Here is a 27,232-nt window from a genome sequence, read left to right as displayed (position 1 = left end):
AAAAAAGCTCTATGTATGTACTGTACAAACAAGATCTATCTGATGCGTTTCTTCACAAGAACATAAATGACAAATTCTAGCATTTCATAATATTGTTTCTAAGCAGTAGTCACATACAAGAAGTCTACTATTTCCATTTCATAACTCCATAATCTACTCTGCTGACATGCATTGTGAACTAGTAAGTAGATACGAGACGTCAGAAAGAGTAATTGTAGGCATTTATAGCAAAGGAAAACATATTTTTGTTTTTAACATGGAAAAACACTGCAGAAGTTAGTAATGAAAACCAATGATGTTGGGATATTCTTTAAAATTACATTGCCGACACGTGTTTCATTATAAAGCTCAAACTGAAGGCCCTGAAATACATAACTGTGGCAGTTGAAGTAAATGGAAGTCCAGGTGGCCACAGGACAGTACACATATACACTTTTTCATGCCATCATTAGCAACAACAAGAGCGTATAGTTAGTCAATTTAAGAAAGTTATCAGCCTAGAAGGTAGCCACTGCATGCTCACACAGTGCTAGTACCAGAGCAAAGGATGGAAAAGGAGAAAGAGGCTGAGACCATCAAAATCGGAATTTCAAGCAACATGCTATTGTGGAAACACTCCTTCAGCATAACACTACAAGACTGAAACATAAAAACTTCATTGTTGTCTGGAAATAATACTATATAAGATATTTTACAGTCCTTGAGACTAACTACAGACACAGGAATATCACTACCTATGAAATGGAAGCAACCTGAATATAGAAACCAACCCAGATGAACAATATTACAAATACATAGAAATTTTACTTAATGCATAGTGCATCATGAATATACCATAATAATTACTTTAAAATACTAGGAAAACACAGTAACTTAATTCTTACAGTACCTCCGATTTACTTGCATCTCAAGTAGTTGTATTTTTTCCAAAAGCTCCTTTTCAGCAGCTTCCCTCTGTAATTCAAACTCTTTACAAGCAGTTTGTACTGCATCCTCTTTTTCATAATTAAGCTTCTGAATGAGCAACTGCTTGTCGTGTTCTTGGTTAGATACTAACAGTTCTTTCTCTTCCTTAAGCTCATGGATAATAGCTTCGTATTTTTCCTGCTGCTCATAGAGAGACAATTTTTCTGTTTTTTCCTTTTCTCGGGCATTCGCTTCCAACTCTAACTTACTTTGTAGTTCAGTTACTTGCTCTGAAAGTCTTTTTTCTGCCTCAGAAGTTTTTTGATGAAGAAGTGTTACTTTATTTAGTTCAGTTCTAAGCAAATTTGATTCTTCTTCATATCTGTCTACTAGCTCAGAAATGCACTGATCTTTCTCAATTGTCATCAGAGTCCTTAGTTCCGATAAGCCGACTTGATATTCATCACTGTTAATTTGTATTTTATTGTTTAACTTATCTATCTCCTTTTTTAAGCTTTCAGTTTCCTTATCAATCTGAGATTTTAAGGTCTCTTGTTGCTGGTTTCTGCTTTCTTCTAAAAGAAGCTTCATTTCGTCAGTTTCTGCCTCTTTCAGGGCAAGTTCAACTTCTAACTTGCACCTCAAATCAGACAGATCTGAAACCTTGTGCTGTAACTCTTCTACTTGTTGTTGTTTTTCTTGTACAACTACTGCATGAGAATCCTGCATTTGTTCAAGTCTATGCTGGTTCTCTCTCTTTAATTTATCTAAACAGTCCTTGTGCTCAGCTAGCACCTTCTCAAATTCCTGTAAATGCCTGGCTTGTAGGTTGTTTTCCAGTTCTTTTAAATGGCTTTGCTCTAAACTCTCGAGTTCTGCCCTCAAGAGTTGTAGTTTTTCATTGTTTTCAACATGAAGTTTTTTCAAGTCTTCAAGTACTATCTCACGTGACTGTCTCAGTTCCTTAATTTCACAATTTTGTGTCTTCATTTGGCATTCCAATTCAAGTAATTTCTGGTCTTTTTCATTCTGAAGGCAAACTACAGCTTCCTTCTCATTTTTCACCATTGTAAATTCATCATTCTTATTCTGAAGAACTTCCTCAAGGCCTAGCAAGTCACCTTTTAACTTTTTGATCTTCTTTTTATTTTCTTCACCATCCTCCAATAATTTATTAATTTTAGTTTCATATTCACTTTTCAATGACTGCAATTCTTTTTGATGTTTATCTTTTAGTGTTTTTTCAAGTGAAAGTTTTACCTTCTCAATAGTATTTACTATTTCTAACGAAGTGCATTTTAAAGAATTAGAAAAGTCACACTGTTCCCTTTGTACAAGTGTTTTAAAGTGGCAAAGATCTTCTTTTATGCCTCTTAAATGTACCTTTGAGTCTTGGGCAATAACCCTGCACTTGTCCATGCAAACACCGAGAGATGCATTTTCTACTGAAACGTCCTTTACACAAGCATTGGTATCTTGCATACGTCTACTGTCTATTGCATTGATAACTGAAGAATAAAGAGATTCCACCATCATTTCTGGACTTTGTGGATCACTTATTACATTAGGAGATACTGGATTTTCTTCTATTACAAATTCATTTACTGCTGACATAAAGTCAGATTCTGGACTTTCTGCCAATGAATCCAAGTCTAATGATCCTTGCTTAAGAGCTTGCTCTAAGTTCGGATGGGCAATAGTTTCAAAATCAAATGTATGAGCATCAATGCTGTCTGGAGACAATTCTTCTAATGGAGCTGGGGGACACACAGGAGGACACAGGGGACCCTGAAGACTGAGTGACGGAGGAGTTCTTGAAGAGGTAGCAACTGCTGTTCCTGTTGTACTTTCCATCCTTGGTGTGGTAGCAGATTGTGGCGATGCTTGACTGTTGGAGGCCTACAAGTTACAAAATATGAAACAAACACTTAACGAAGTGATAGGCAAAACTGTTTATGTTTTAAACTGATTAAAAATTACCAAGCAAAACAAGAACTTCGAAAGTCAGCCTTATTATCTGTAACTGTCCAAAATACGTATGACTAAAATTTCAGTAAAAATTGCAGAAATCCAGAGAGATTTCCCAGTAAGTTTCAAAAAAGCACCATTTGTAAATACATAAATATTACATGTTCATCTATCCAAAAGTCCTGCATAGATCACATATAACTGCACTTGAAAAGGCTGAAATTTAAGTTTGGATGATACAAAAAACTCAAGTAATCAGTCACAAATAGGCTTTGTTTTCTAACAGCCTGTTACTTTTTTGTTTTCCTAATAATTCTGTTACTAAAATATTTTTATTTTATTGTTGGTCATACTGCTATTAAAAATTAGTGTAATCCAGTGACAATATACTATAAGAAGGCTTACAAAAAACTTGACTACAACAAAACTGTTGCCTACTAACGTATCAAACCCACGCATTTTCTATTTGTTAGAGTGTAGAAGTAGTACAGTAGCATGAAGGGCACATTCTATTTAAAAGCAACATTCTGACTTTTCAGAATGCAAGACATCACAGTGAGTGGATTTTTTTTTCCCCCTCCATGCTGCTCCCATCACTCTCAATTTTTGTCATTTTGCTTCCAGACCTTGGATATCACCAAACCTGATTCTGTAGCACCAGATCCTTCAATATTCATCTGAAAAGCTAATGGTTAGAATAACCACCCATAATCATCCACGAGTAATGGCAGCTTGTAAACCAATATGAAGATTAAGTAAAGGTTCTCCACCTTCATGGAACTGTTCCCAAGTAATTCTGGATCAATTATGGTGCTTTTGATTCTTAAAAGACTAAAAACTTACCTTCAAATCAATTTTCCAAATAACTGTGATTAGATAATATGTTTGCATCTCATTATCACCAGTTCTTGTTCATTACTATAAGAATTACAAAGCGAGATCTCAAGTTCCAGTGCATATTCTGCTGTAAAGTGTAAATTTATGCACAGCATTTGAAAACCAGTCTTTGCTATTTCAAAGACATCATACTTATCTATACTACCATGGAACATATACTTTAAATCAAATTTCAGCTGAATTCACTTATCATAGCTATAACAGTTGTAACTCCAGGCCAATTTACATGCACTTATTTCTATGCACCTGAAAATGAGTAAAGCATCTTTAAAAAAAATAATCAACCTCTGCAAGGCCTTAGAGACTGTGCAAATAGCCTGTGTTCTGTGATTTTCAAGCTTTTTGTATGTGACTAAAAATTTAACTTACAGTATGATGGATCTAAAAATTACACTTTAGTTATAGATTTTCATATCTTTGCTATTTACTTAATAAATTTAACATAATAAGTTTACTGCTTGCAAGGTTTGTTTAGCAGAATAAGTGAAGTCTGTATTAAAGTCCTCTTCCTTTACTATCTTCACATCTACCAGGACTAGGAACAAACGGTCAACCTGCAGTATCTTATACTATTAACTACTAAATACAACAGGGAATACAGAAGTCCTAATGCCAACAATAATATCATCTGCAGATTCTTAGAAGAAAAATATAAGCCTTAAGCTTCAGCAAGTGCAGGACACATCCCAGTGGCAGACAAACAGCAATGTACAGCCTCAGTATCCACCAAGGATGCACTCCTGAACAAGTTTGTAATAGGATGGATAGCAAAGCGATTTTTCCTAGGAAAACTAGTGAAATACACACAGCTGAAATACATAAGGAGAATATTTGTGACACACAGGATGAAGAGGTATAAGTAGGATCATCAGGACCACAAACTGGAAGAAACGTTGAGTTTTTTGAATGGATCAGCATTCTGAAAGATCTCAGATACATCGTCTGTAACACTATAGCGCAATTTTTACCTTGCTTTTCCATCCTTCATCCTTTAAGGACTTGTTTGATCTTATTCATCTGAGGAACGTGACCATCTTGAAAAGAAACTGTTCCTAAAGACTCACAGGAAGTCAAAGATTCTCATAAGATGTTCAGATTCAAAGTGCTGGAGATCTTTCAGAACAGTGCTCTTCTCCAAAAATCCAACACTGCCTCCAGCTGGTAATCCTGGTGAGTCTTCTCATGCCTCTTTTCCAAACAACCTGCATTGTCTCCATGCATTTAAACTGTGTGTCTGGTGTTCTTTAGTATGTTAGTTTTCATTGAAGAAACTTTTCCTATCCATTGAACTCAGCTATTTGACTGGTTGGGCAATAAATGATCAACAACAGAACTCAAGAAAACCAGACAGACAGACATGACAGATATCAAACTGCTGATGTATAAATAGCCGATTTTTGTTTTCTCAATATTTTACAAATGGCTGCTGCCCAAAAAGGGACCCTGTTCTTCTCTGTACCATGTTCTCTTAACGGAGATGTAGTATGACTAACTGAACTCTAAACTGAGATTTAGGAAGAATCTATTTCCAGCTGTGACACTCATCTGTTGAGCAGAGCTGCATTTAAACCTCACCTCCATTAGCCTTTGTATCTACATGAAAGTAAATCATATAATGATCTTGAAATCCAGTTATGAAAACTTGCTGTAAAAACACTTATGTTCATTATATACAAAATACTGTCTCTATCAAAAATTAACACAGGACATGAGACAAAAAAACTTCAAGGGAAATGCTCCTTTTGTTAAAGGTACTATGATTCCAGGTTTAAGCATTTCCCTTGGGTTTAATTTCAGCTTGCTGTTTATCTAAGAAAAGTTAGGGGAAAAAAAACCCAAACAAACAAACATTGAAGGATACTGTATATGCTAATACATGCCTGGATTCAAAAGCACATGCTTTACGTGACAAATATTTAACATTGAGAAGCCAGAGCTTTAACAGTAATAAAAGCTAGCATCACAGATGTCAGTAAGCACATACTACTGCGGAAGCATCCTAGAAGGTAAGGAGTAAGGATATATCATGAAGAAAACAAAAAAATAATTGTCACTGCGTGGAGCAACACTCTGCTGGGCTTTGGTTCCTCATGACCTGGAGCTGTAACAAATTCCATGCCTCTGCAGTGGTTGCTGCGAGCTGAGTCTCTAGCTAGAGTATCAGCTTACTGCCTAGTGAAGAGTTAAACCTCACATTTTGAGTAGTCAAAACCACATGGAAGACTTTGTTTCCTGTTGCCTATTTCCCTGAGAAGCTGGTGCCTGTCATCTTACCTATTTACAATCTACAGACAGCAATGCATGAGCATGTCATACACTAATTCCTGTGATGACAAAGGAAAAAAGAGCAAACACGGAAAAATAATAAGCAGAGACAGAGAAGCAGAGTTAATTTTTAAGTTCTCAGGTGTTGCTGGATTACAGGTGTTGCCTTGTTCTAGTTAGGCTACTATGATAAACATAGTCAGGAAATGGGGCAATTCTTGGAAGGATCACAAACACTGTTTAATTTTCAAATTCAGCTACAACAAACAGTAGATTCACAATCCGATTTGAAATGCCAACTTCTCGTACAAGAGCAACTTTCAATACCAAAGGATTGCATATGTTAGTCACCTACTAACCATGGAGAAAATACCTTAATCATCTTACCTGACTCCTATGGGCACCTTAACTTTCTCCTGCACATCTTTAACTCAATCACTGATCTGCTTAAACTTTGTCTGTATTATGGAAATGAGAGGGGACAGCAGTATCTTTGGTGTGAGATCATTAAATTACAAAGAATAAGCAGAAAGGTTTAAAAAGCAAAACACTTCAAAGTAGTAACAAATTAAACAAAAATATACAACAATACTCTTTAACAACTCTGATGTAATACTAAAAAAATAACTCTGATATCAGATAGAGAAGCATATCACCATTAGTGTTCTATGAACTTGAAACCTGAAGTAATAAGTTACGGGGACACTTTAAAAGAAATGCTACTAACATCCCCAGTAAGGTACTGGATCTCCTCTCTGACTTGCTCTTTGCTCACTTGTCTGCAGCCACAGCTTTTCTTTGCTTCCTAAAGCAACTATAAGACCAGCTGCTGCGGCAGATGCAGTAGGATGAACCTGACCCAGACAGAGCTGACCTGCTGCACTACCAGCAAGCCAGGGAAACTATCCCAGTCCAACTTGAAGAACCAGGCTTCTGCTGCCACTTCTATGGAAAGGGAGGTTGGGGTTCAATGTATCTCCCTGGGAGAGTACAGGAGCAACATTCTGCTACACGGGCAACACAACACCTGCACAGTCATCGTCAACTCTGCACCAAGTTGGGACGATATCTCACAGTTCACCAACAGAATGTGTAAGTGCATGAAGCTGTAGGTATCTTCAGGACTATTATTAAATGTTTATTCATCCTTCAAATGTAAATTTGAACACTGTAAATTCCCAGCGATACTAAGGATAAGAAAAGAACATTTTCAAATTATTTGAGTAATTCTGTGCAGAAAAAGAACATGGGCAAAAGTAGTATAATTTAAAATACAATTCTAGATGATCTGTGGAACACAGCAACACAGAGAAAGACCTGGTATCTTTCATCAAGTAATAACAAGAGCACTGTCATTGAGAAGGAAAAATCTTTGACAGACCTATTTGCTTCAAAAAAGAGTTCAAATGAATCACTGAAATTACACACAGAGATGGTCATTTTCAAGATGACATCACAAGTGGCCCAGCTCTAACTGTGCATTGCAATTTACTCTAAGGAAGTAGACAACTATCCAAATCTGTCTACACACTTGACATTTCTGAGTCAGCCAAGCAGCCAAACTGGTCAAAGCATAGCAAAAGAGAAATGTGGCAAGAACAGATTCTCCTGATTTGGCAAACATCATCTTTGCATAGCCACATACTGATAAAAATTTCTCAGATAAGCAAGTCTGAATTGTCAAGAATTGAACAAGTAAGGTACCTCTTTCCTATTTATTTTTCTACTGTTATTATGTATGTTTTGAATTAAAACTTACCCCTTTGATTTATATTTCACACTCTTCTGACATTGCAAGCCTCAGTGAAAAAATAACTCATTCAAACAACTCTCATTATCCTGGTTTCTTACGAGATAAATTTCAGGACGCTCCAAGTTGGGAGTGGACTTCTATATTTCAGAGCACGGTCTATTGGAAGAGCATGTTCAGAAAACTCCCAGATTTCACAAAATTTACACCACTCCTAGCCACTCCACTGGCTAATACAGTGGTCAGGTCCTAACACCCTTGTTCTTAATAGCTGCTTATATAAAAATCGATCTTTGTAAAGAGAAAAGAGCTAAGAAGTTACACACCTTTTCTATATTAAAGAACAAAGAGCAGCCCAGATCTCATAGCTGACATAAATGAAAGACTTCCAGTAAATCTCTTGTTCAAGTCCCAGAGGAAAAAGACAGAGGACTTCATCTCACCTGGCTTAAGCAGGAATTTGCCAATTCCAATCTGAACATGCCCATAACCTTCAGAGTTACAGAAGATGCTTCTAGTCAGCAAAGTGTAAACACACTGCAGGTGTTAACATGGAGTCCCACAAAAATGACACCTTTCTTCTGTAGCAAAGCTGCTAAAGAAGTCCAGTTTGAAGCAGTCAATTTCACAAAAAAATTTTAAGCATTGCTAAATTCTCCCAGAGTTTCACTAGAACAGGCTACAGTCAGAAGCTAAAAGGACCCTGTTTGGTGTATTATGAAGGTTAGAGGCTGAATGCATGGAACCAGAAGTGACTAGCAGAAACAGAGTTTCTAGGGGAAAAAATCTGCTTGACAGGTAGAGTGAAACTAGGAAGAGATCTTTGTTTCATCTGTTCCTTCTATACTCAAAGGAAAAGACTGTACATATTTCTTCCCTTTCCCAAAAAGCAGGACCGCCACAAAGGAGTAGGTGACACTTCAATATTTAGGCTAATGGGGACAACCAGCCAAGGCCCTCAATTCTCCTTAACTGCTTGTGCCAAAAGGACTTACGAAGCAATGCAAAGATCTAGAGAAGTAAGAACAACTTCATTAAATACAAACTAAAGCGGCAAAGGCAAAATGCACACAGAAACTTTAGAAAATGGCAGAAAACAGAAATATTAACAGAAATTCTACTTCTTCATTTTCTGAGGAATATAAGCATCTGTTAAATGTTTAGAAGATATTTAATATATTTTGACTATTCTCTAGAATCAATTTACTCATTGAAGAGCTCAAAATTCTCAGAGTATTTACTCGCATGTGATTAGAAAGTAAACTATTCTTATGTAGTTACAAGACCAACTAATCTTTACATCTGGAAAAACAAAGTTTCTTACTGAAGTGGTGGATAAAACAGTATTATGAAAATAATCTACTCTTTTGAATATTCTCTTTTCTTAGCAAAGAAAAACAAAAATACCTTTTGTTCATTCAGTAGGTCTGTAATGGTTTGTGACATTTCATCCAAACTCTGTGCTGCCTTTACCAGGTTATGTAGAGCACGTACATGCTGGTGAAGAGGTTCAAAGTCACAAAGTATGGGAACCCTTAAAAACAGTACAGGATTAATTTTTTTTTCACATCGTTAATCTAATAGTAAAATAAATTATTATATGCATATTCCAACAAGACTAAGCTTCCTCCTGTATGAGGTTTGTACTTTCTTCATTTGATCTATTTTACATAGAAAAATCCACTAAGACCACGTGGTATTTATGTTTTAAGTTAAGAACTTGACAGTTTTTAAGGAGTAGACAAACACAATGATGGGGAAGTAATATGTCAGTCTTTCCTTCTGAGGAAAACATTTACCAGTAGCACCTAGCGATACAATAACAGTAACAGGAGAATTCAGTGATTAGATCTGTAATTGAAGCACTTATGTTTGCAAATGACTCTATTCTTCTCTTCACCTGGGTTCTCTCAAATTCCTCTCCTCCTTTGAAGTAGCTATTAGTCCTCTACTCTTTTTTTATGATAGGTAAACCTAAACTAAAAGACTGATTAATGTGTCATGATCACATTGCAAGTGTTGCAAGAAAAACTTTCAATTGCAAGTTGTCTAAACCTCTGGTAAAGCAACATTTATTTCATTTTTCTTCAGAGTCTGTAAATTCATAATCTTTAATTTGTTCAAAAATAGGTCCACTGAAATCATGGAGCAGGAGTTCATTTAGACTAACAATATAATAAAAGCAGATTACACATCAATGTATTTTGCATTCTCTATTCAATACAGAGAGTAAGTGGTATCTAGTGTATCTTTGTAGAAATTAAGATTTCAATAATTGCTCAAACATATAATATCAGAAGACTGAAGCATTGTAAGTAAACAGAAGAATCATTTTAATTATGCAGCTTAGGGGTTCAGTGCTGATAGGAAAGGACTTTGTGCTGGGTCTCAGTTTGCCTACTGCTTGCTCTTTAGATGTTAAAACAAAATACCAAAGAAAGTATTGCTCTCAAGTTTCTTCTGAAGCTCAGTGCCTACCAAGGTGTGTGACAACTTTGCTCACTCCAGTTGCAGGTTCATCACTATCACCAACATTTTCCACCAAATGTAATCCTGAGCCCAGAAACCAGGAGGAACATGACATAATCCCACCTCTATTGCCATCAAGTGGACAGCTACGTCACTACAATTTGGACCCACTAAAACAGGCTGATTAGTGATTGGTTTTCTGACAATAGCAAGCAAAACTCTTCTTGAACTCAGTCCAAACTTCCCAGGAAGGTTGTAAAATTCTCAAACCTAAAAATCATCTGCAATACAATACTATAGTTTTTACTTTTTTCCTGCAGAATCACTGAGGAGCAAGCCTAAGAGCATAACACAAGAAATTAAAAGAGTACATCAACTGTATCATAATCTAGTGCAAATCCACTATTGAGCAGACTAAGCTAACTCCACTTATTGTTAATTCCAGCAGCAATACCACATGGATGCCCAGCAATTCTGAATCAAAAAGAATGCCAGTACAAAACATAGGGGAAAAGCGCAGTGAATCCAGCTCCTACACTGTGCACCACTAACAGGTATCAGGCTGTTGGTGAACCTGACAGACAACAGCAGAGCATATCCTCCTTTTGGATTTACCTTAGCATCCTTTGTGGGATTGGGGCTAATAAAAACCTGAATCTCAGCAAATCTCTAACTGCAGATCTCTTCTAGAAGGATGATGGATACATGCAGCATCTGACTGTGGTCACACTGATAGGCAGATCTCTTCCTAGACAGAGCCTTAAACAGAACTTGCTACTGCCTATTTCTTGTCCATTACATTGGTTGGCATTTCTCTATCCAATTGCTACAAGGCTTAAGATGTACGAGTTTGAAATCTAACAGTCAGCTTTCCAGAAAGACATCTCCAAGTTCTAGATACGAAACTCATCCTGTCAAGCTGCCTGTCAGACAAAACAGCAGCTTTCCTGTCTACATCTGCACGTCTGCCTCATAGTTGGGAAATGAGAAACATGGAAACAGAACTTCTGCTCAGAATGATAGATTTCCATAGACAGCAGAGGTACTTAGGATATACACGTTTTAGTAAAATCAGTCTTTCAGAGAAAAAACAATAATTTAATACAGGAGATCTCTGACCTTACGCTGGGCTAAAGAAATTTATTTTATTTCCTCCAGAACATCACTTAATAAAGAGCAAATTTAAAAAAAAAAAAAAAAATCAATCTAATACTGATCTGACAAAACATACAACCTGAGTTTATTTCAGTTTAAAACTGACAACAATTTTTTTTTGTTTTTTTGGTATAAGGCAGCTCAGAGGAACATCTAATATCCTTTGCATCTCAGTGCAGAATACAGATGTTCAAATCATCCGAGCCTGAGTATATGAAGCATATAAATAATATGCACATAAGTCAGTGAAGACCATTGCTTAAGAATGGTATCAGTTCAAAAAATATCTTTGTCTATTCTTTACAAAAAATGAATTGGGGACGGGCTGAAAGGGGTGGGACCAGGGGAAGCTATTTCCATAACACAGAAAGTTTAAAAAGGTGCTTTACCTGAGTAATGGCTGTACTTCCGATGGACAAAAAGACTGCAAAAACTGCAAGTCATTTAATGAGATATCTGGAAGCTCACTGTCAAATCTGCGAGGTTTTCTTGTCTGTATTAAGAAATCAAATTTACACATTGTTGTTAAAGTAAATAATATCAAGATACCTACGGAAGAATTAAAAAGAGCTTAACTAGTAACACAGAAAAGTTGGTATTGAACTGGTCTCTTTCTCAAAAGATTTCATACTTTTTTTTTAAAGGAACCATACCTGTCCCCACCAATCTAAAAAAAAAAAAAAAAGTCATTTACATTTGTAGTCATTAATTCTACTCACAGTGCCTCGGGCAGCAGCAGAATAGAGTATTTCATCTGGAAGGGACCTACAATGATTATCTAGTCCACTCTCCTGCCTATTACCAAGTTTCATAAACATCAAGGATGTGTTCAAAAAGTTAAAGGATAAGAGATGGCACTGAAGCTTTATTTATTGTGCTGCTAAACATACAGTCGAGCATTAGCTCAGAATTTGAAACACTGAAATGAGTAGCATTCTTATTTTCCAAGTATCTTTTAAAAAAAAAGCTGCAAAGGGAAGCTGAAAAGAGTGAGGTAAAGTGAGATGGCAACATTAGTAATAAGGGTGAGTTGTCCTACTTTAATTAGTCAAGCTGTACAAAATCGAAGTCAACAAGCAATGCTTGATTACAGCCATACTTCTTCACCCCTTCATGTTATCAACCAATAGAGACAAAAACGCTTATCCACTATACAGTGATCATAGAAAACCATGAAAAACTCTTACGTCCTTTTACCCTTCCATTAATTTTATAACTGTTATTCAGAAGGGAGGATTACATGGTCAAATTATCCCTCCTGGCTTCTTTCTTCTGATCATTAAGAGCAATTTTTTGTTCAATACCACAGACTTGTTAAAAAGGAGTATTGAGTTGGTTATTTCTTCTCTCATCACACCGCAAGTTATGAACCCATGTTAATATAGATCACTTAAAATAGTGAAGAACACTAGCTCCTAGCTTTTTCATCTGTGTCAGAGCAATGTGACAGTCACATAGATTAAATGAATTAAATTTACATTTTTAATTTATGAAAATACTGTTTAAAAAAATGAAATAAACCCCCCAAAAATATTGAGTACATACACAAAAGGATGGAGGCCAGGAGTCAAGTCCTCTAAACAAACGATTCCTTAGAAAAGACTTCCCTGGGCAAAGAAAAAAGGGTTATTTAAAATAAAGAAATGCAACATAAAAACAATGCCTCAAGAGAAAACAATGAAGCTACTGCAGTTTAAGAGCTGAACTGAATCTGAAAGGATTAAGCCATTTTTTGACGACATAAAAATTGCAAGTGACTACAGAACTTCATACAAAATCCAGCATTCAAGTAGAACTTTTCACTTCATTGAAGCCTCTTTTTCGCTTAATACTCACCCCTACAAAAGCCTCAACTCCTTTTTCAAATTCTCATTGTAATCTTGCTATCTCCTTTCCAAAATTTTAATAACTTTTTCCTCAATTCTCTTATTTTAGCTGTTCATTCAGAACATAAGTTGCAGACTTTGCAGGAAACAAAAAATCAGATTTCTTTTAGCAGCAGCTTAATTTTAAATTTTGTTTTTTGACTTCTGGTCACGGTCTTTATTCTTGTTTTTCTTCTTAAGCACTACAGAGGAAGTCACAGCAATACCCAAACATTCAGTAATGGTTTTAAAAGTGTTATTTAAAAGAGCACTAAAGCTCACAGAGCACATTCAAACAGAAACTGCACTCGAATCTCACAACTTGGCATCTTGTCTTTTACAAGCATTAAACTAATTAGAACTTTCACAGTACTTTGGATAATCTACATGAAACAGTTCATTAATTTGATTAATAGAAAAATTAATAGAAAAATATTTTGTTCGTAAAAAAATATACAGGTATTTAAAACTAAAATATGATGAAGGTATTTTAACTACAAAGATATAAGTCACGCTTAACTACAATTCCAATTTCACAGGAGAGACAGTACTTACTGAACAGTTTACCAAAAGATTCCCTTTTTGCCTTTTCAGCTTCATATAGGTGTTTCCCATCTTTTATTAAAGCACCCGCCCACTGTGGAAGTGAAAACATGCAGTTAGTTGTTAATTTATACACTGATACAAGGGTTTGGTCTCAAAGTTTTACTTACTTACCTCCCTGTAGTGTTTTATGAACATTTTTCTCCTCACAACCTCAACAACAGCTAGACAGTACATTTGAGGAACAGTACTGAGAGCCTCTACCACCTTGACCCTTTCTAGGAGCTCTGTGACAAGACGAAGCAATGCTTGTAGTTTCTCTCCATCCTGGTCAGCATGAAGCATTACAAAACAACACCACCTACAAAAGTAGGTTACACTTTAGAAGATAACAACTTAGTCATCTTTTCCACATTTCAGTTTCACTAAGATCAGCAACATGTCTGGATGAACGGAACAATGACATCATTTTACATGGGACAACAAAGCCTATCTGGAAGTACCAAGCAACTCCAAATTCAGTAACCACCTTGCAGTTCCCTGTTTTCATCAGAAGAAAACCACACCAGTGCTCAAAAAATGAACATCTACCACCATTTGAGTTAAGGTATTGTTTTTGACAAGTAACACTCTTAGCATACATAATTTTAATAGAAATGATAATGGAACTTTCTCCAGAAAAATTTTTAAAGGCTGCTACATCCAGAGCAAAGAAGAGACTACTTTTTGTTTATTAATCTTAAAAATATTTATTGAAAAAGCATTAGCAAGAAATATTAAAGGTAAGTTTAGGAAGTTCACACCATCTACTCATGCATCACAAATTACAGACCCTATAACACACAAATTCCCACACCTTGTAACCACATATTCAATTATCTTATTGACACAATTAATACATAACTTCAAGGACGGCCACCAACATAACTAAATCACAGGGTAACTACTGAAAATGTGATCTGCTGGTGTGTTTGAGGGGAAATACTACAGCAACTTTCCCACCAGAGAATGCATAAGGCAAGGTCTATCCCTTAATTAACAAAAATAATTACTGCTTTTCTTGACAGAGGTGAAGTAAAACAACAGCTACAGTCAAGTCAATGTTAAGCAATTAGGAACATATACTAACAAATAAACTACAAGACATGCATTGTTGACTTTCTTCAAGTAATGAGTAGTCAGAAATAAAAAAGAGGGCATTATACAAAGCTAACAAGCAGCCAGTTCAACACACAAAGGGAAGTACATTTTCCACATAATATATAGTTACATTGCAGAACTTGCAAAAAATAGGAGTCTGTTGATTCAAAAAGAAGTTGGACTAGTTCATGGGAAAAAAACTCTGTCAGCAATCAAAAACAGAAGCGCTGCTTCTAGATCAGATAAGACTATTCTTCTCTAAGAGTATTTACATATAGTTACTTTCTTTCCTTATTATTAGATTCCCATTATGGGCACTTGCTACTAACTGCTACTGAAGACAAGCTATAAGAACCTTTGTTGTGACCCAAAACACAGCAGGGTTTTTTGTATGTCTGGGGGGGGGACACATACACGACCTGTGGGGGGAGAGGGGGTGCGGTGTGAGTGAAAGGGGGGGCAGGTTATTCTCAGTTTTTTTTTGTTTTGTTTAACTTCTATGCTTTATTCTTCTCTTCAGATCTATCACTTATGCCTTCACTCTCCATAACTCATTAATTAAGTGTATATTACACAAATACTTTAACATATAGGAAATCAAAGTGATATTTATGGCAACCTATGTTCTGCATACTATCCCTAAATACCTGCTACAGTGAAATAGGTCACACCTATTTCATACTCATGTCAGAAAAAAAAAATCATCTATTCATTGGGCTAAGAGCAGATGCATAGGCAACAAAGACAGACAAATCCGCATTTTGATTTACATAGCTGTAATCTATTTTACAAACACAAGAGGAACTTTGTCACTAGTGCACTGCTGATTCTTTTACTTCTTCCTGCACCTTGCATCTACCTTGTCTATACAAACTGCTATCTCTTCAAGGAGAAAAAAAAAATAAATCTACTTGATGGACATACAGCATGCAAGTCTAATAGGGTTACAATGTTGTATAATTATTAGCTGCTAGCATAAACGAAGTTTCTTCTTCCAAAAATCATTAAACTGTATACTTTTCTTCTGTATCTGACATGACAAATTATCTAAAGCTTAATAATAGGTGTAGTACTGTGAAAATCCGTATTTCTCATTGAGCCATACAGACTACTTACTGCCTTCCATGTTACACAGTAATGATGTTTACATGAAAAATTGCTGGTTTTACTGGCTGTGACTGGATATAACTATTTTTCATGAACTACAAGTAAATCAAACTACTGGCATGTTTTTCTGCTTTGATGTGATCACACGTACTGAAGAGTGTTTCACTTATGCATATTACAATCCTTTGAAAACATCAACATAATTGCCAGTCAAATTTTAAGTGAGATGTTGACGGCTTCTGAGACTGATGAGAGGAGAGGGGATAGTAGGTTCTTGGATTTTGTTTTGCTGATGTGAAGACCACTTAAACTCTAGGAAAAGTTTTTCTTAAAATAATATTTTGTTTCACACTTAGAAATGACTTCATATACAAATTGAAGTGATTCAGCTTTTATTTCCTCTCCCATTAAGAAAAACTCTACACATTATCAAAGATTTTCTTAAGACACACATTCTTTAAACAGTCTTGATGCAAGTGGAAACATTTCAAAGCTGAAAAGTTGTAACTTACTTCAGTCTGACTTGCAGATTATTTGCAAGCTCCTGTTTGGCAGTGGTACATTTCTGTTTGATGTCTAACAGTTTTCTGTGATTAGTTAACATAATCATCAGCTGATTTGCATGACTCAAACACAAATCAGGCAGCACAGAAGGATCTTTCAAGTTCTCAGCTCTCTTCTGATTAGCCAAAAATCCCTAGAGGAAAATAGACACATTTATTACACAAGCTTTGTGACAATAAAAAAGCATGGAAGCGATCCCTCTTCTCTGTAAGAATGGAAACATTTTAATAAACTTACTGTAACCATTCAGGAGGATAACAGAAAGCTACACAGAAGTGTAAGAGTTGCTTTCTTTTCATTCTATAATCCAGTCGAAATAAATACCTTCTGATATTTCCAAACAGTTACCAACACAACCTTGTAAGAACTTTACACAACTAACCAACACCAGTGAAAGATCACAAAAAGTTAATGCAGCAGAAAAGTAGCTACTAGGATGGAGGGGATCAACCATCACTCCAATTTCTGCAAGCAACCAGATTATTAGCTTCTGTCATATGCAAGACTTAACATCAACTTAGGCCATATTCAGTATTACCGTGGACTACAGAATATATTCTTTTGCATAGAGAAATTCATATATGGCTCTCTTGAGAGCCAAGATCTCAGCTAGACATCTTATTTGCACGTAAGAGGTGGGCACTGCAAAGAACTATCTGTTGTGGATGGTAACAGGCAACTCCTGTATCAAACAAGTACATTAAGTGTAATGAAAAGGAAAGGAAGAAGACGCACACTGAAGACAGAAGAGAATACTGAAGAGTCAATCATCTACTGAACTCTGAGCAACTTACGTACTGAACGAGCAAGCACCCTCTGCGAAACAAAAGCAGGCTGCAAACATGCATGTCTGCATTATCCAAGCCAAGTGAACAGAAACCAGGAAAAGTGGGAAGAACTGTTACCGAGATGATGAAGATGACAGCCCCGTCAAAAGAACTTGCATTGTTTAGTCAAAGGAGACAAAGCACATTGAAAAAACATGCTGTGATAATCGTTAGCAAATTGCCAAGCACTGAAATCAAAGGCAGTATAGGCATAAAAGCATATAGATTTGAATTAGCCAAGAATACTTTCAGATCTGAGATTAATGGATGTTTAAAAACATTAGGACAATCAGATTCTATACAACTTTGCAACAGGAACTGAGAAGTCAAGAAAATAATTGCATCTAAATAGCAGTTCAGTAAGCTTTTTAAATTAATCACATGGCATGGAGCCTGATGTTACAGAAAATTGCATGCAGTGAGCTAGAAAATCCCTTCCAGCTTTACGCTCAGTTCCAAAAGGCTATTCATAAATCTGAGTATCTTTTGCCATTTCTGTATCTGTGGATCCATCTTTAAAATAAAATATAAACTAAAATTAACCTAGTATGCAAATCAGAAAGAAGAATCTCAGCATACTAGAAAATGCTCAATTAAGAAAAACTGCAGTAAACAGACAAAAAAAATAGGGGGGGAACCCTAATAAACTGTGGAGAAATCCAAGATCTAAATACTCAATTATTCTCACAAGTTCTTGCCTATCTAGCCCTGATTAGATGACAGGATTCATGACATCGGCAGTCAGTGATGTAATAAGCAGCTGAGAAGACCCTGAATCACTATAAACCTATAAATCTAAGGTTTAATTTGATGTAACAAGAATCATAGAATCATAGAAAGTTTTGGGTTGGAAGGGACCCCTAGAGGTCATCTAGTCCAACCCCCACGCAGCAAGCAGGGACATCATTAACTGTATCAGGTTGCTCACAGCCCCGTCCAACCTGGTCTTGAATGTTTCCAGGGATGGGGCCTCCACTACCTCTCTGGGCAACCCATTCCAGTGTTTCACAACCCTCATTGTAAAGAATTTCTTCATTATATCCAGCCTAAACCTACCCTGTTTTAGTTTAAAACCATTACCCCTCGTCCTGTCACTGCTGTCTCTACTAAAAAGATTGTCCCCATCTTTCCTATAGGCTCCCTTTAAGTTCCTTTAAGGAGGGAAATAAAAGCACAAAATACGATAGTCCTTTTCCCAACAGTTTCAAGTGAAAGAGAACAAGCCCAGAATCAAGGGCATCTGCAAAACAATTTTTTGACTATGTTTAACAGAGCTAATACAAGAGCAACACTTCTATGAACCTAACTGATGGAAATGCATTTGGATTTAACAAAGTGTTTTGAAAAGCTACACTACTAATACGGAAATTTAAGAAAAAAAAAAATCAAACAAGAAAATGTTGGAAAGGATAAGCTAGTGGGCAATCGCATTGAAAGATTAGAGGATGCAAATTTTCTAGAGGCATATTCCTATTACATAATGCCACCTACTGACCACAATTCTATATGCTTATGTTACAAATCCCAGCTTCTACAGAGAAAAAGTTTTTTAATTTATCAAAGCAGCTTTCCATGCTGAATAGTTGGACTCCAGCCCCTAACATCTAACTACATAACTCAAGATGTAATTTTTCATACAAAAGGCTGTTCAACGGTCAGTTAATTGAAAAGGATAACTGGAAGCAAAAGAACTCTTAAGGCAGGTCCAGGAACAAGCAAATAACTAAGCAATGAGGTCTTCTAGCAGTAGATGGACTTTGTTTCATGGGATAAGTTTGGTTTGAACTTTAACAATGAAACTGAGGTTGGAGTAGAAAGTCAACATAAATTCTGGATAAAACATTGGCTTTTTCTGACTTGGGGAAAATAAATCTGTATCTTCCAATTCAAATACTACCAATGAGATTACCATTGAGATGTTCCTTATCCTTGTTCTATGAAGTACATTTTATTTACGAGCAGAAATAGTTCACTGCTGAAAGGTGTGATGTAAAGGAAAATTATGACTTTTTTTCCAGATAACACCAAATATTAATAGTTATAACTCAAATGGGGCCACAAAAAAAATCCGAGGGCTGGAGCACCTCTCCTATGAGGAAAGACAGAGAGCTGGGGCTGTTCAGCCTGGAGAAGAGAAGGCACCAGGGAGACCTTATAGCAGCCTTTCAGTACTCACAAGGGGGCCTACAGGAAAGATGGGGAAAATCTTTTTCGCAAGGCCTGTTGTGATAGGACAAGGAGTAATGACTTTAAACTAAAACAGGACAGATCTACACTAGATATAAGGAAGAAGTTTTTTTACCATGAGGGTGGTGAAACACTGGAACGGGTTGCCCAAAGAAGTAGTGGAGGCCCCATCCCTAGAAACATTCAAGGCCAGGTTGGATGGGGCTCTGAGCAACAGGGTTTAGTGGAAGATGTCCCTGCTCATCACAGGGGGGTTGGACTAGATGATCCTCAGAGGTTCCTTCCAACCCCTACCATTCTGTGAAAACCTGTATGTGGTCATTGTCTGATGTTCAGATTTTCACTATCACATCAAAGCTGGGACTGTGAAGAAAGGAATGAGTTTCTCGTACATCAATGTGCAATCAGAAGTTGTTAGTAGGAGTAAGTAAACCATGTTGCCCCCCCCCCCCCCCCCATCTTGGGTCGGTTAGATCCCCCTTTTCAGGGCAGAACTGGGCTGACAGTTGTGTAGGACCCAGGCTTCCTGCTCCATCCTCTGGCTGGTGTGTAAACGTGTGTGCTATCAGTACATCTGGCAGCATTGTTGGACTGTCTTCCATTTAATGAGAGACTACATGAACTAGCAAAGATTAATCAATTCACAGTGTCCTGGTCTCCAGCATAGAAGCAACTGAAAACTACAGCTGTCTTCGATGGTCTACCATTCGCAAAAAGTTGTCTTAAATGTAGCTATAAACCAGGTGGAATTTAGACAGATTTGACAGATATGTATGACCAGATACAACAATAATATTTAAGCCAGATGTTTTCCTTAAGCTAAGAACACTCATTAAAAATATCAATTTTCAAATAAGCTTTAAAACTAAGTATCTACAAAGTTTATAGCTCTTGGAGATACTCATCAGATTCTATTTTTCATTAGCAGCATTCCATATTAATGTGCAAAAGAGCACCAATAGAGCACAGCCTCTTTTGTAAGCCATTCACTAGATTTAACAAGGTACACTTTAACACAACAAGAAACACCTTAGAAGGTATTTTCAAAGATTTTAAATCTTACCATGTTCTAAGTGAGTCTTACTCATACAGAAAAAAACAATTTCGAAAATAAAGATAAACTAGATGTATTCTATTCCAGAAACAAAATCATATACTAATCATACAATCATTAAGGTTGGAAAAGACCTCTAAGATCAAGTCCAACTGTCAACCAAACACCACCATGCTCACTAAACCATGCGCTGAAGTGCCATATCTACAAGTTTTTTGAACATCTCCAAGGATGGGGACTCCACCACTTCTCCAGGCGGCCTGTTCCAATGCCTGACCACTCTTTCAGTAAAGAAATTTTTCCTAATATCCAATCTAAAGGTCCCCTAATGCAACTTGAGGCCATTGCCTCCCCTCCTATTGCTAGTTACTTGAGGGAAGAGATCAACACCTGCCTCACTACAACCTCCTTTCAGGCAGCTGTAGAGAGCAATAAGGTCTCCCCTCAGCCTCCTCTTCTTCAGACTAAGCAGCCCCAGTTCTTTCAGCTGCTCCTCGTAAGACTTGTTCTCTAGACTCCTTGACCAGCCTCGCTGCCCTTCTCTGGACACGCTCCAGCACCTCAATGTCTTTCTTGTAGTGAGGGGCCCAAAACTGAACACAGTACTCCAGGTGTGGCCTCACCGGTGCCAAGTACAGGGGCACGATCACCTCCCTATTCCTGCTGGCCACACTAGTCCTGATACAAAGCAGGATGCCATTGGCCTTCTTGGCCACCTGGGCACATTGCTGGCTCATGTTCAGCCGGCTGTCGACCAATCACCCCAAGGTCCTTTTCTGCTGGGCTGCTTTCCATCAATGTACAAGCCTGTGGCGTTGCATGGGGTTGTTGTGACCCAAGCGCAGGACCCAGCGTTTGGCCCTGTTGAAGCTCATACAGTTGGCCTTGGCCCATTGATCCAGCCTGTCCAGATCCCTCTGCAGAGCCTTCCTACCCTCAAGCAGATCAACACTTCCGTCCAACTTGGTGTCATCTGCAAACTTACTGAGGGAGCACTCAATTCCTTCATCCACATCATTGATAAAGACATTAAACAAGACTGACATATCTCAGAAACCAGCAATTTTACACTGGTGCTTTTACAAGAATGCTAATTGGCTCAATTAAAATTAAATACATTTTTCCAAATTATAACCAAGAGAATGCTGACAGAAACACTTTAGCTATAAAAATATACAGCTTAACATGCAGTCGAGAAACTTGCAGTGAACTACAGCTCTGCATGTTCCTAGTGCATTAAGCCTAGGATATTTTAAGGAAGACATTTATTTTGTAGAGTGACTTTTTCCTCAATACAGATGAAGCAACATAAATATAAGCCCTATATTTAAGTTTTGGTGCTGTCCACCACCCACTGTTGCATTTTCAACTAGTTTGACATTTTAAAAAAAGTATTTCAATTAATGTGGTAGTTGGAGTTAAGAGCTGAAAACACGACCACAAGATGTAAAAACTACCAATATTTATATGTCAAATTATTACGAATATACCACCTTTTTGAGCATCTCCACTGTGGTAAGTTGAAAAGTATCTTGCATCAAGACATGCAATTATTTGTTGTAATCTTCAACAGCATACACATATCAAAAATTTACCATCTTCCAATGTTACAGACACAAATGTGTATTACCTGAGCAAGTTCTTTTTGTTCATTCACCAGTCTGCTGCAGCTTGCTATCATCTGGTCCAATGCATAGAGCCTATCCTCAAGGCCTTTAATAGCCTTCATGTTCTGATTATCTAGTTTGGCGATAGTTTGTCGACATTCTGCCAGAAAGGGTTGGATGATCCTCGGATCAAGCTACAAAAAAAAGTTTATTAGCAGTTGACATACTGGAAGCTGATGTGAGGTACCTACCTGAGTTTTCATAACCTTTTTTTTTTTTTCTTCTTTCAATACAATGCGTGCCTACATCTGTCATCTGTTTCAGAATTCTGAGTTAGTGAGTCTGTGGATTTTATATCTCAGCATGAATTTCTTTGAAGTATTCCAACCAGACCATCATACAAATCAGGATCTTTACAAGGGGAAGGGACATCAGTTGAAGGGACAAGGCAGTTTAAAGCTAATAGACACAGTCTAGACTGGAACAGAGTTCACAGAGCTACAATCAAAACAAGCAACGAATGTGACTCATTGGAAAGTGCAGTAGGGAGTGTGGTGGGAAAAAGCTGCAAGACTCATTAGCCTTTTCCTACTAAATGAATGTTTTAACTGATTCCTTAGACAAGCAGATCATTTCTAAGTAACTGGAAAACAAGCTACAGTAAAAATAACACTTTTGTAATACTTTTTGCTAATGCTTTTCGTAATAAAAACACATTTTAAAATTATTTAACCATATTACTTCAGAGGCCATTATTCAGAAAATAAGTGTTTGAAACATTAAGTGTCTACCAATGTCCACAGATGCTAAGGGAGACTCTTGCAAGTTTCACTCTAAGAGAAGTGAAATAAATTAAACTTTATTTCCTTAGTTCTAAAAAAGTCCATAAGTATTTGCAATAGTTTATACAGGACAGTTTAGTCTAAACTTGGAATAAATTAAGCAAATAACCTAAGAGTCATTAGGTGTTAGCAGAATATGAACAAATTTATCCAAATTTATCCAAAATGGTTATGGTATGCCATCTACTATATGAGAATCTAGTGGAAAGGATACTACCCTCTGAGGTCATACTAGCCGTCACAACACAGGCTTCTTTTGTCAACATGCAGTGTTAATGCCACACATCACAGTGCACACAAATCAACCCTCAGAAAAGAAGCCACTTAAAGCATAAATAAAAGCACTATTTTCCGCTCAATCTATTATTTAATTGTATAAAAGCTTTCATACACAGCACTTTCTTATTCTGGAAACACCTTTCCGGGTTATAGAGAGAGGAACCTGAAGAGCAAAAGCATTACAAATTAAGGAGAAACTACAAAGAATAGGTCTTTCCTTCTCTTCAAACACAAAAAAACCCCAAAGAAATGAGACCATAAGAGGAAGCACTAAAAACTCGTAATTAGCCCAGAATTTTTCAGAATAAATAATTAATGTTAACATTAGTGTCACAAAATACATTACAATTTTCTGAAAATTGCAAAGGTCAATTTTTAGTATGTTATGAGTGGTCTTATGAACATTGGTCTCTCTCAAGTGAGTTGTTCATCTTCAAGAAACAGTAATAGCCTCTGGGATTAAACCAGACTGTTTTTATAGGACCATCTTCATTGCCATCCTATTCAGGATTACTCCACTGTGGCATCCTGAACTACTCCACTGCAGCATCCAAAACAGTTTCTTGACAGACAAAATACTAAAAAATCATACTTTGGTGTTTTTTTTTCTTCTTACCTTCATAAACTAATTGCTTTTTATCTCTTCTTACAGAAAAAAAAAAATCCTATTCCTCTCATTCCAGCCTGTAATTTATTTCCTCCATCCATTCTTTTTATCCCATCTTTGACCTAATTGCATCTGTGGCACTGTCACTGGTAGAGAATATTGCTATCCCCATCTTGTAAGGCTAGAAAAGGAAGAGACTTCTATATAAGCGGCTACAACATTACTTAACAGAAACATCTGCTTAGTTCCTACTTACTGCTTTTGCTGCAGCCTAGCTTTCTGCAATTAGAAATGTCATTTGGTAGAAACATCTAGAGGCAAGAAGAAACAGATACCTAGCAGCACTCTGTGCAACACACCAGTTGTCAAAACCTCCAGTAGCAAAGGTATAAAGCTCATACTACGAGGCTTTACACTTTCATGAAAATCTTATCTGAATTCAGTTTCAAACAAGAATTGCAACAACAAACCATTTGTACGGTTTATATTTCCAAGAAAGAGCATGGGGAAAATAGAGGAAAAATTGTAAAAAAAAAATTAGCGCCATTTTATTCTAGTTTGCTATGTTAAAGTGTCATTTTCAGCTAATACTAAAAGAACAATTGTGTTACAAGATATTTATTTAGTATTTTCTTTTCCTTCTCAGATACAGGCCAATTCTGTTTTGAGACTAATTTTAAATCAATGGTAGGCAAAGATTCAATCTTTTGTCTGTGCTGCTATCAAAATAGGGTAAATTGATGTTTTCCTAAGGAAAACTAAGAAATACCACATTACTTCAAAGCTTTGAGTTTTCTGTGAACCAAAATAGATCCAGACTGATCACAGTTCTTCTCGTAGTGTCCAGATTAGCCTGACTAAAGCTTTTTCCCTACCTGAAATTTTGCTTATGCCATAAAAACAAGAAGAAACTTCATTTTTGCAGGAGCAATCACATTTTTTCCCCTACACAAATCAGCTTAAGTTACAAAACTAATGATTTCTGACTAGACTTAGATAGGGCAAGGACTGAAAAGCAGGCAACTAGAAGAAAGCCTCTCTAGAACATGTGAAGTATGTCAGATAAGACTACAAGCTCATCAAAAAAGGTACAATCTAAAGTGGTTATTTTTTCATTTTTGTATCTTTAGCATCACCATAATTTATTTGAAAGCAACTGTTTAATGTCTGTCTCTTAAAATACTGATTTTTAAGAGACATTACATTTGAGCCCTATTTAATACCACATAGAAAGCGAATTTATTCTCTCGCCATTAAACTACTGGATTTTGTTACTCTAAAGCACCTTGTATCGTTGCTGAACAAACAGGACAGAGGATTATCTCAGACCTCAGCAATTAGGAAGTCTTTAACACACAAAACTGAATGTTGTTTTCACTAAAGAACCTTGTGAAGTCCAATCTTCCTCTTAGCCTTTTCTGAACTAGTAAAATTTAGACAGTTCAAAATCTTAAGCATCCCTTAATATTAAGTCCAATTCTCCAACTACTTTTAAGACAGAACAGAAAAATCAATGTACAGAACTGACTTCATCATAATGCTCCCTACAACAGATGGGGTTTGGACATAACAGAGACAGACTTCCAGTTCTACCTTAAGGAGGAAATAAAGTGTCAAAGACCAGAGAAACTGTTTTCTTTGTTCAAGGTGTACTGAGCTGTAATAGTATAAAACTAAATATATGCAAACAAGGCTAGACAATGTAAGAAATCTAAGCTACAGTGAAGGCAGAGAAAGAAGGAAATCTCTGGGCAAAATATTTTTTAAAAGTTATAATGCTTACTGGTTAAAATAATCATTTGGAAAGTAAAGAAAGTGAGCAATGTTTTATTCTACCAGCAGCAGAAATACAAACTGACATGTCAGGCTCTTCTGAGCGCATCTGTATCAGCTACAAAAGAATGCATATATATGCACAGTATGTAAGTTCTTAAATATATATACACACAGTATGTAAATTTATCACAATTAACCACATGATTAACCACAGGCTTCAGTATTTTCAACACAAAGAACATTAACTTTGGTCCAGGAAAATCTTTACTTTAATTGTAAGCATAATTTCTACGGAAAAGGCCAAGAAAGAATAGAAGTAATGTCACTTTGCTTATACGCTGCAAGAAGCTATTGGCTTTCCAACAGGAATGGCTATTTGAGAAATACTCAAGATAACAATAATTCATTGTGAAATTCTACATTTTCCTAAAGGTCAAATTCTCATCACTCAAGAATCTTAAACTACTTTCCACAGTCCCACTGTCCCCCACCTCCAGGCCCTGCTTTGGTCTCCATGCAGAAAGTTATCTGAGAAACGAGTTACAAAAAGTTGAGTCACTTCAAAAGCACCAGCATCTGGAAAATAAAGAACAATATTCAATGCAATACAATTTGATTGTTAAAAAAATTGGTAACTTACCCTGCTCATAGAATCAAAACATTTTCTGACCAGGGATTCAACATCGTTAGGTCTATCTTGAACATTTATCCAGTCTAACAAAGACACATTGAAGGAAGGCTGGTCATCATCCTTCAATTCTACCGATGTTTCATTGTCCTGGACAGTAGCATTTTGACCAGATTCCTTATCACCTTTTACATTTTCAGGATCTGTGCCTTCCAAAGCTGAATGTTCAACTGACTTGCAAAATGAGGCTAACACTGATTTATTGTTCACTTTAGATATATCAGAATAAAGCACCAATTCAGCAGATTTCCCATCCTCAGTTTCTTCACTTTCTGCCCCTCCATGCTCAGCTGAAGAATCCAGTCTTCCTAAGCACTCTCTGTAACTATGTCTCGTTAGGCACTCCAGCAGTGGTATCTTGGCCATGATAGAAACAGCAGAACCCAAGCTTTTTTAAAAAGGGTGAAAAGAAAAAGACATCAGTATCCAGAAGCCATAACAAAAAAACTTAGATACAAACCACCCATAATATAAAGTACTATTTATTTTAGAATTGAACCAGATTCCAAAATCACTTTGGTAACTACCCTTTCAAAACACTGTGTTCAGTGTCAGCATCATGGAAGGACAGCTAAGCAAGTTACAATTTTTGCTCTCTTCCACTGCTGAATATGAACTCTTCTAAACTTCCAAGTAAACTTACGTTTATACTGCAATGAAAAAAAGACAGTTTGGTAAACTGAGACATGCTCACTTTTTTTTTTTTTTTTTTAAACACACAACTGGGAATTTTATG

At 36.6% G+C, this 27,232-nt stretch overlaps 1 protein-coding gene across 4 annotated transcripts in view; it reads right to left on the bottom strand.

Annotated features, from left to right (window-relative positions):
- RB1CC1 (RB1 inducible coiled-coil 1) overlaps window positions 1-27,232 on the bottom strand; it is a 79,710-nt gene that overhangs the window by 22,234 nt on the left and 30,244 nt on the right. For all 4 annotated transcript variants that reach the window (XM_075416152.1, XM_075416153.1, XM_075416154.1 and 1 more), the window contains 9 exons: window positions 26,449-26,884; window positions 22,328-22,498; window positions 16,578-16,762; window positions 13,993-14,179; window positions 13,831-13,912; window positions 12,956-13,017; window positions 11,800-11,903; window positions 9,194-9,320; window positions 890-2,805 (listed from right to left, as the gene is read on the bottom strand). In XM_075416152.1, coding sequence (XP_075272267.1) covers window positions 890-2,805; window positions 9,194-9,320; window positions 11,800-11,903; window positions 12,956-13,017; window positions 13,831-13,912; window positions 13,993-14,179; window positions 16,578-16,762; window positions 22,328-22,498; window positions 26,449-26,884 — 3,270 coding nt within the window. The remainder of the gene's footprint in view (window positions 1-889; window positions 2,806-9,193; window positions 9,321-11,799; window positions 11,904-12,955; window positions 13,018-13,830; window positions 13,913-13,992; window positions 14,180-16,577; window positions 16,763-22,327; window positions 22,499-26,448; window positions 26,885-27,232) is intronic.

Source organism: Opisthocomus hoazin, chromosome 3, assembly GCF_030867145.1.
Source record: "Opisthocomus hoazin isolate bOpiHoa1 chromosome 3, bOpiHoa1.hap1, whole genome shotgun sequence".
Lineage (NCBI taxonomy): Eukaryota > Metazoa > Chordata > Aves > Opisthocomiformes > Opisthocomidae > Opisthocomus > Opisthocomus hoazin.
This window is presented reverse-complemented; position numbering and strand designations above follow the sequence as displayed.